The sequence below is a fragment of the Lathyrus oleraceus genome, chromosome 5, assembly GCF_024323335.1.
Source record: "Lathyrus oleraceus cultivar Zhongwan6 chromosome 5, CAAS_Psat_ZW6_1.0, whole genome shotgun sequence".
Lineage (NCBI taxonomy): Eukaryota > Viridiplantae > Streptophyta > Magnoliopsida > Fabales > Fabaceae > Lathyrus > Lathyrus oleraceus.
Window position 1 is genome coordinate 611,318,215 of NC_066583.1, and position 10,839 is coordinate 611,329,053.

At 33.4% G+C, this 10,839-nt stretch overlaps 1 protein-coding gene across 1 annotated transcript; it reads left to right on the forward strand.

Annotated features, from left to right (window-relative positions):
- The first annotated feature begins 4,254 nt into the window (after positions 1–4,254).
- On the forward strand, positions 4,255–9,014 carry LOC127087018 (protein disulfide-isomerase 5-1). The gene is made up of 4 exons (XM_051027854.1): positions 4,255–4,551; positions 4,709–4,767; positions 5,192–5,367; positions 8,661–9,014. Exons 1-4 carry the CDS (start codon positions 4,393–4,395, stop codon positions 8,753–8,755), a joined length of 489 nt encoding a protein of 162 aa, XP_050883811.1. The 5' UTR covers positions 4,255–4,392; the 3' UTR covers positions 8,756–9,014.
- The last annotated feature ends 1,825 nt before the right edge of the window (positions 9,015–10,839 follow it).

The following is a 10,839-nucleotide window of genomic DNA, read 5'->3' on the forward strand; positions in this document are numbered from 1 at the left end:
ATTTTAGAACATTTGTACCCAAATATAGGTGTTCCTAAGGCCCTGTTTGGATAATTTATAAGTAACAGAGTGAAGTGAAACATAACGGAATATAATAGAGTAAAATGGAAAGAAACATAAACTCCATTCGATTGTTTGGATATTTTACTTCAAAATGAAACTAATATCCATTTCACTGTTTGGAAATTGGACGAAGCAGAAAACATTATAATCTTTTTATTCCATTTTATCCTTTACTTCAAAAACATTTTATGGTTAATGAAAGTGAGAATTGGGAAGACGCGTTTGTAATTATGTTACTAATTTATTCCATTCCATTGGACACACCCCAATTTGGGTGTAATGAAAAATGGGCTAAAATAATGGTATTTAATGGAATGAGATCCATCAAATTCCATTTCGTTCATTTTTTTTTGTAAAACCAAACAATGGAACATGACAACATTTCACTCAATTCCGTTCCATTTCATCCATTTCTATCAATCCAAACATATCCTTAGAGAAGGTTATAAGGACTCAAACCCTAATAAAAACCTAATGAATGTCCTACGTTCAAACACACACAATTCTAAACTAAAACATTTCACTTTCGATAATCACTAACTTGGACATCATAATGACTTTTGATCCTTAAAGTGGTGGTAGTTGGTAAAGGTTAATGGTGATGACTCATGTTAGTTTACTATGGTTGGAGTGATGGTTAAAGTAGTAGTCTTTTTTATAAAATATATTTTGATTTTAAAATTATCTTTATCAAAAACCAAAATCTCTCACATCTACTCCCATCCCAATGGGGTCTTTAATAAAACGAGTAAGTTAATTATGACATAAGAGACTAAACTTAAAATTTTTTAAAATATGAACTAAATTGAAATCTAAAATAGAATGAAAGCTAACTTAGTTGATTACGGTGCAAGGACATCAGATGCATGGATGCGAGTTCGAACCCACGACATTCAAGGTGTTCATCTTTAAAAGATAAATTCCAACCATTAGATTATCAGACAAAAAGTAAAGGTTTAGATGCACTTTTGGTCCCCCTAGTTCGGGCATTTTAAATAATATGCCCCCCTATTGCAAAACCATCGACTCTGATTCCTTAATTTTGATGGCCTTTGCATTTTTGTGACGCACCCTCAACTTTTGCATACATGACTATGATGATTAGGATAAAAAAAATCTTAATTACCTGACAAGGATGACTATGATATTTTAATATTTAATAATGTTTTTAACTAATTTAGTATTTTAATTTTTTTTAGAGAATTAATAATTTAAATTGTTATTTAATTAATTAAAATTTTGGAAAAGTATTTAGGGCCTAAAGCTCATTTCATTGCAACATATGCTTAGTTCTTCAGGCCCACTTCCATCTCAACCCACTTATGTAATAATTTATACTTGATAAAGATTTATAAACCCTTCAATAATACTAGGAGAAAACAATTTGGGACTCTGCTATAAAGCTTGTGTATGTGAAAACACCGATTGTTATATGATGGCTGATAGTTGGAGAGATATCTATCGCATCTTGAAAAATACGATCCTTCACGATGGTCATAGAAAAAATGATTCGAACAGAGTCACTATTGAACTTTATTTATTCCAAAAGAGGAAAGAGAAAGTATCGATAAAACCCTTAAAAGAAATAGAAGATGGTCGTCACAACCAAATTCGGTTCGAGAGTCGATTACGCAAGGGGAAGGTATTAACACCTCTCACGTCCGTTGTACTCAATGGAAACCTTTTAGTTAAACTTGTGATTGAATGTTAGCTATCGTTAATTTTTTTTCTTTGAATTATTGAAAGTGAAAAGAGAAAAAGAAAGAAGTCGCAAAAAAAGTTTTTATTAGGATGTGCTTGACAAGATTGTAAATCTTGCTCCTACGTATCCCCAGGTACAATGAGGAATTCAAATCTACATAGTTCTGGAAAAGACAAAATATATTTTTGGTATTTTTTGTTATAGTGCTTGACGAGATGATAAATCTCGCTCCTACGTATCTCCAGGTGCGATGGAGAACTCAAATCTATGTAGTTCTTGGTAACCAAGAGTGCTGGTTAATTGATTTTAGAGGACAAATGTTTAGGTCACATTCTAACGGTAAAACATTGACTTGTTTGCTAGCGGATGAGAGACTTAATGTTTGTTTGTTTTGCGGTAGAAGGGATCCTGTTTGATCACATTCTAGCAGTTTAAACATTTAGTTGTATGCTCGCGCATGGGAGGTTTACTCACTTTTTGTATACGTGTTAGAAATGACTAAACAATGTCCGCTTGTGAAAAGGTTTTAAATTGCACGGGGGTGAGAAAAGATAGGTTTGAGTTTGTTATGGTTAAACACGTGCTTAGATCGTATTCTAACGGTAAAACATGGCTTGCTTACTTGCGGCGGAGGCTTAAGCACTTGTTTCTATGCGTTAGAAGGGATTAGACAAATGTTTTATTAAAAAAGGAATTATTGATTGCACTGGGGCGAGAAAAGGGTTTGGTTAAAGGTGAGTTACGGTGAACACATGTCTAGATCACATTCTAGCAGTAAAATATGGTTTGCTTACTCACGACGGAGGCTTAAGCGCAAGTTTGTACGCGTTATAAGGGGTTAGACAGATGTACTCTTACGAAAGGTTTTCGATCACACAGGACGAGAGAATAAGTTTGTTGTGTTGTATGATTTTTAGGTGAATGACAAATATTCAGTAAGAATGAAACGTAAGTCTCGAAACCAATTATTCGGGGTATTACTGGAAGGCTAGAATTCAATGATACATTTTTTATTCAATGTATTTAGGAAATTGTTTGATGGTCAATGAACATTTCAAAAGATTGTTCAAAGGTGTCACCAGAATGCTAGACTCCAATGACCCCTCCTTTTGTCCAAGTTATTATATGTTTTAGAAACGAAGGAGTGAATGAAGAACTAACCCAAGACGCGTGATTTGAGAGCATTCATTCGAAGATTCAAGGAAGGTGAGACTCCAAGAATCTTCTTCTTTCGTGTTTGTTAAGTAAAGGGTTTTAATATTATGTTTGATCAGGAAGAGATTTGAATCGAGTTGAAATGAATCACTTGGCGTTGGACCGAGATTTTTGCTTATGAACGAGATTGAAAGAGTTTAGTTTGAAAATGATTGTTGAAATGAAATAAGCCGACCAGTCTTTAGTTATCAAAATCAATTGATTAGAATTTGATTTAATCACCTAATTAAGCTAATCAAAGTTAATTATGAAAATTGTTTGATTAAAAATTAATATAATCAAATAATCAAGTGAATTAAAATTGGTTAACAAAATTATCTAATTAATCAAAACTTTAATTAATTAATTTAAAAAAAAATAAGCGATAATATTAAGTACAAGATGATCGAAATGAAATGTGCTCAAAGCCGGTTTGTAGATAGCAACAACGAAATCGAAGTGTGGTACGTAAGAACCGAAACGCAAAGAAAATACCATATTAATGTATTGAAATTTTGACGGCATAATGACATAAAATTGCTGAATCTTTAGATTATATATTCGATTTAAAGCAATGGAATAGTAGCAACACAAACATTATTTACATAACTTGAAAATTATTTACAAAATATGAGAGGTGCAAAAAAGTTAATGGACCTAATATATATGACAAAAGCTCATCCCTTAACTAATATTCATAAATAACCCATATCTCTTTAGGTGGTGGTGGTAATGTTCATGAGCCCTCAAATCCTCAAACACTCTTGGGTGAATCATCAACGTGGGTTAGGGCATCGCGTTCGTGTAGTTAGGGGATGTGGTACCGGATGTCGGTTAAGTCACCCCCGTCAATGACATTAGCCTTTTTGGTTATCGTATATAAACGCATATTAATATTAATATCAATTGGTCTAATTTCGACTTTTCCCTATAATATACATTGTTTTTTTAAAAAAATTACACAATACACATATGTGTCAGATCAATTGGCGTCTCCTTTAAAACTACACACACGCGTCAATTGGATTGATAGCACTAGATGCATAAGTCAATACAATTGGCGTTGCCTCTTTAACTTACGGAGCATGCGTCAATTAATTTAACATCACCTTTTAAAAGTGAAGTAGTTTGAAAATAAAACTGAAAAGTAGATTATTTTTGAGAATGTTTTTAAAAAGTGGATTATTTAAGTAAAAAATTAACTTCAAATTAAAATGATCAAGTGCATTTAAGAAATCAAATATAAAATTAAAAGTTTCTTTAAATTAAAAAAATCATGTTATAAAAATTGCCTTGGGGCTCAGTGAGGCAAACAAGGCACGAGAAGAAGAGATACATATCATCCATCACGCGCAAAATACGTGACTGCTAGATCTAGAGAGTAAAATCTTGCGGTGGCGTAGCAAAAGAGAGAGAGAATCAAACCATAGATCATGAGAACTCGCCGCCCGCACACTCACTCCGCCGCCGCAACCGCAATTCCATCCTCTCTTCTTCTAATTCTAACAACAACATGTCTCCTTCTTCTCTCTTTTTCAATTCCCACTCAATCCGAAGTCATCACTTTAACCTCCGACACCTTTTCCGATAAGGTTCCTCATTCATATTCACTTTTCAATTCCTTATATTCATCGATTCTATTTTTAGTTTAGGGTTTGTGTTTAAGGGAATTTTATTTATTTTTTTATTTTAAGATTTTTCTCTCTATGGTCTTAATTCTCAATTTCATTTTTTATTTGATGTTTTCAGATAAAGGAGAAAGATACTGCGTGGTTTGTGAAATTCTGCGTTCCCTGGTGCAAGCATTGGTAATTAATTCTTTAATACACTTTTCAATACTATAAATTTTGATGCACAAAATGCTGTTTCTGTAGCACCTACATCTCTCAAAAAAAAATGTGAGTCAGTGTCGGTGCCCGGAGCAACACGTGTGGTTGATTATGTTTAATTTATTGATTTTTTCAAATTATTACTGGCATCTGTGTCGGTGTCGTCGACGTGTCAGTGTTGTTTTTTTAGATATCCGTGCTTCACAGGTATTAACTGTTTGCTGGTTGGATTGGACCGGAATATGATAAGAGTTTAATTTTAAGTATGTGACTCTAGAATTTTAGTAGTGGTTGTTATTAAGACGCCGGACATTTTTAATGATCTTACGGCGATTATAATTGATTGACAATGTATATGAATTAAATCCAAATATAATAGAACGATTGTTTGCTTGCTTTTCAGCAAGAATTTGGGCTCGTTATGGGATGATATAGGGAAGGCAATGGAAAATGAAAATGAAATAGAGATTGGAGAAGTTGATTGTGGCACGGATAAAGCTGTTTGTTCTAAAGCTGATATTCACTCATATCCTACGTTTAAGGTTTTCTATGATGGAGAAGAAGTTGCCAAATATCAAGGTAATTCATCCTTGTGTAAAATATATGGGTTTTGTTGGATTTTGCTCAATTGCCCTGTTAAAGATTATAACCATTTGTGATTCATTGGACGGAATTTTCTTAAGTACCTATTCCACAAAATAATGTAGTTTTTTTGGGGCAAATTACACTGACATCCTCTGAGGTATGTTAAAGTACCACTTACACCCCTTTAGTTTTAGAAATACACAAACCTCCCTTGATGTTTACCCGGTTAGATTACTCTTAGTGAGACAAACAAAGAAAAGTAACATTGTCAATTTGTCATGAATTGCATCAAATGCATTTAACATCCTTACTTTGTTTATGTGATTTTACCAGCTAATGGATAAACCTCTCATAGACTCATACAAATACAATAATTTTTTGACATTTGAATCTTAGATTGCAAAATTAGGGATTTGAAATAAACATAAGTTACAGAAATAAAAGGGAACGGCAAGCATGAGTGAAAAGTCAAAGCTTTACTAGATTATCTTAGAACATATCCACTTTTTGGCGTCCATGTGTTTCGTCTATAACATCAGTTAGTGTCCTTCAAATCTTTTCTTTAAACTGAATCTTTCATTTAACTTTTGGATTTGAACCTAACGGGGGAGTACTCATTTAATCCATGGAGTGAGAGTAGCTTCAAAGATGGGGGAGCAATTTCAAATTAGCCGCACTATGAAAGAAGAGGATTAGCTTTTAGAACTTTGGTTTTAACTCTAAAAAGTGCATAAACAATGTTAATATGAAAGGGTGGTCTCTTTCATTTGAAAGAATAATTAAGGGAGGTTAGTGTCTACTTAAAAACTAGAGAGGGTGTTTGTACCTTATAAAGAAGCCTTGAGGTGAGAGCAATTTCCTCTTTATTTTATAGTTTTCTTCTACTATTTCTTAAGTAAGAAAAAAAACTAAAGAAGTTTAACAATGCATGTCAAAGGATAATGTTGGTCAGTGGGTAAAGGGTATTGGTTATGATAGAGTTATACTTTAGATGAACTGTAAGTTAGTGGTAGTGGTCTTGGTTATGGTCTAGTCAATAACTCAGATCATTCTGAGCTAAGTACCATGCTATCATAGGAGAATTTCTCTCTTTTCTTTGTTATACCTCCAAATTTTAGAGTGATGCATTTTATCAAAAAAATTGTCATGGGTTTAATGAAGGGAATATCCTGTTAAAGGGAGTACCGCATTATTTTTACTTGTTGATGTTTCATGTTTGTCTATACCTATGGTTCCTTGGGTATAACTTGCGTTGAATTAGGATAGAGCCTGTTTGATTACTAATTTTACAACCTTTTTTTTCCTACTCAAATACTACTATTTGAAAACAGAAAATAGAATGAAAATAGGTGGTATTTATGTAATAAAAAGTGAAAACAGAAAACAATTTCTTGAACTAAAGTACTGAACAGGCAGTTTCCCTCCACAATCCATTTTTTGAATAGAAACGTTGAAACACTCTTTATTTATTTTAATCATTTGTAATACAAAAAGATGGAGAAATAGAAGGGGATGTTAACCATTGAAATCAGGATGGGTAGCAGAAATGGAGGAGGGCCTCAAGGGTTTTATGTCATACAAAAGTACCGCTCAAGTTGATGGGGAAGTTTTATCAAACAGCGGTAAGATCTGCGATGTTGTACGAGACCAAATGTTGGGCGGTTATGAATCAACATGAGAATAAAGTTTGTGTAACAAAAATGAGAATGTTGCGTTGGATGTGTAGTAAGACTAAACGAGATAAGATTAGAAATGATAATATTAGAGAGACGGTTGGAGTAATGTCTATAGTAGAAAAGATGATGGAAAATAGGCTTAGGGGATTTGGGCATGTAGAGAGAATACCCGTAGATTCTATTGTAACTTTTAAGACGAGTAGATCAGATGGAGAGAAGTCAAACAACTAGATGTAGAGGAAGACCTAAAAAACTATAAGAGAAACTATTAAGAAATATCTCAAGATTAACAAATTGGATAGAAACATGATCTTAGATAGAGCATTATAGCATAATTTAATCAATGTAGCCGACTCCACTTAGTGGAATAAGACTTGTTGTTTATTTGTTTTCATGGATTAACAAGAATCGAATCAAGCATCTGCTAGAATTTCTTTTGGAATTCTTTTACAATAGGTAACCTCAAAAATATCAAAAGTAAAAATAGAAATTCAATTTTATGAACATGAAAGATCAGGTTTGAGCACGGTGAATAATAATTTCAGTCTTGGACTACTGAATTAGAAGAATAAATGCCAATTATTGAGTGAAATGACTAGTAAAGCAGAAAACATGCGGAACAAAGCAAAGGCCTACATGCAATCCAAGAAGCCCATTTTCTCCCAAGTCCCAACCGATTCCCAACCTGCCTCTCTTCCTCTTCTCACCCAGTACATATACTCAGTACTCACTCTTTGGAAATGCATCACATACCTCCCCACTACTCTTGCCACACATAAGAAGTTGGTTACCTTGTCCCCCTCCTCTCTCCACTAAATCAGATCAGGTGTATCACACATCATACTTTGATAAGGCACATCCTTCCTCTCTGGCCTCCTCTCATAAACCTTAGTTGTTATGGGCCTTGGGTTCACATATTTTATATATCCAGTTTGGAAAACCAAACAAAAATCCCCATTTTCATTGCATCTACACAATTATGATCTTTCTGATATGGAATTTTAGAACAAACCCCTCACTCATGTTTTCTGCTGATGAATGAAGGTGCAAGATGGCATATGTGACTCGTGTTAAATAACAATGTCGGTCAAATGACTTTTCTACTTACCAGATCTTGCGGTCTGTGTAATTGTATGCGTTTGTGTGAGCTTATGGTATTACCAGGTAGTATGTGTGGTTAAATCAAGTGTCATCTACTAAGTTATCTAATTCACAGCATTTTTTAGGAAAAGTTTCCCTTTAGCAGAGATCAACACTACAATGAACTACCCGATAACCAAGCTTTCTATGTAATTTATCAGCCCAGAAGTAAGAAATATATTTGTTCATTTTATAGAGAAACAAAAACACTCTTTCCATTGGAGACTAATTAATGACTTATTTTTTATAATAGCTACTCCTTCCAACAAAAACTAAGGAGAAGTTATAGATCATAAACTATTAAGTATTGACACAGTCTGACACCATAGTAACTTGAAAAGTGAAATAATTATGTATCAAAGTCACATTTGTGTCGGACACTGATCTATATTGGACATTGGGTATACCTTTAATATGATTTTACATAGATCTTAAACCAAATCTTATATATGTATGTGGTGAAACATTCAGGTACAAGGGATGTTGAATCATTGAGAACTTTTGTTTTGGATGAAGCTGAAAAGGCAGCAGCAAAAGCACAACTCGACAGTGATAAAGAATTGTAACTAGTTTTGAGGTAGCAACCGAGCCTCCCACTCCCTTCACAATTATTCTTTATTCTCTCTAGAATTTTGTGATAGTATGTTGTAAGGGATGACTTAAAATCTCAGACGACGGTGTTAAATCAGTGTGTGAGGCCATTTTTCTTTTTTGTTTCACATTTGATATTGATTCTAGGAAAGTTCTGTTGAGGATATCTTAATTCTTGTGAACAAATTTCCCATTTAGGATGAATTACCTGAAAAGAATGGTTAGTTCAGTCAACATTAACAAGTCTGCTATATCGGTTAATAATCTAAATTTGAAATATACTTGCCACCATATTTAAAATTATAATTTCCCAATAATTTGGCATTCGATAATTTACTGCAATAGTTTGATTGATAATAGTTACTTTCATTCAGGCGATACCTATACTACAACCTTTTGTTTGTTTGTTTCGCCCTAATGACTTTAGAACTAATTTTGCTCATTACCATTTTTTTTGTTTAATACACCACAAAATGTCTAGTGTCCGGTTTACATTTAGATTTGTTCTTTCATCTTCTTTGGAAACCACCCTCCAAATTTAATCTGACATTCTTCTCATTTTCAATGATATTCATATTATTTTTGACAAAATTTTAGCAAAAAAACGCGCACGAAAAACTCGGCAGAATAAATGAAATATCTAAAAAATTTGGTAGTGTAAAATCATTAATTTTTTTTAAATTTCGTGCATTTACCGGATTTTAAGAGGAACTGTAAAAAAAATCGATAGTGTAATTTTAGCGGTCGAGATTTTGCTAATAATTTAGTACGATTGTGATTGCATCAAAAGTTGTGTGTTGTCTAGAATAAATTCAATCTTGTATAATAGGGATCATGTATCATTAAAAAGGACATCTTAAAATGCATCACTATTTGTTTATATCATGTGTGTACTTCAACGTGGTGAAACTTCCGGTTGATTTTAGGCTATTGAAGGACATTACATGTCTTGCTCTTCTGAGATCCAAATTGAATAGTATGTTGTCTAACACCGAGAATAGAAAAGTGAGTAAGATCGAGTTTTGTGCATCAATTGATGAAAAGGTGAAATACAACCATATTGAGTTGAAGAATGACGAAGGTTATGTGGAGTACATATATTGTATGCTAACAAAGGGACAAGTCAAGTTTGACGCGACAATTTCTAAATTGTCGACGATATAATCAAGATGTTGAAACCTCAAGAATTATATACTAAGTTTTTTTATTTATTATTGTTAAGTTTTATAATTTTTTGAGTTATTTTAAGTTAATTGTAATGTGTTAAAGTTATGTTGTCTTACAACAATGAAAGTGACGAAACATTATCTAGTAAATTGTACGACGCAAATGTCTGTGTTATAATACACATAATATACAAATAATACAAACATAATAATTATGTCTAAATAGGTCTCCCAGGGTTATGTGTGTTGTTCGCGATGTCAAAGTATAAACCTCATCATCTGGGTTTATCAAACCCATCAGGTTATCTGTAATGACTACTATCATATGTAGACGTTGTTGATCATCCACACTATGCAGAGGCGGTGACACGTCATCAGAAGATCTCATAGCATTAGAAGGTCCATCATTATCTCCATGTTGAACATGTGGGATGATGTGAGCTTGTGATACAGTAAGGTATCACTCTAAATACCTATCCATATACTTGGCGAACTGAACCCGCACTGCATGATCTTTAATTATAATGTTACCAACCAACCATATATCAATGCCCTTAGATGGAATAATAGAGATTGATCGTGGGATGTCATAGACATATCCAAACTGGCGCATACACCTCTCATGTAAGTGTCTAGTCACTAAGGTCTCCCATCACTAATAGTTTTCAATTCAACTTGAGATATGAAAGCAGTTATATAAATTATCTAACCGGAAACACGTGATTACTCCCTTTTTTATATCTCCCAGAATATTGTCTAACAAATGGTCTTTTGTGACAATCCAATCTCGATGAAGGTTTTTTGAGATTTCTTTTTTATCCTTCTTTTGTTCACTTTCCTCTTCATCATCTTTAATGTCCTCATTCTTTGGAGGATTCACTTTTGGAACGACA

Coding starts and splice junctions, on each gene's coding strand:
- LOC127087018 (XM_051027854.1), top strand. CDS start 4,393: ATGAGAACTCGCCGCCCGCACACTCACTCCGCCGCCGCAACCGCAATT. Junction 4,552..4,708: donor CCGACACCTTTTCCGATAAG/GTTCCTCATTCA, acceptor TGATGTTTTCAG/ATAAAGGAGAAAGATACTGC. Junction 4,768..5,191: donor GTTCCCTGGTGCAAGCATTG/GTAATTAATTCT, acceptor CTTGCTTTTCAG/CAAGAATTTGGGCTCGTTAT.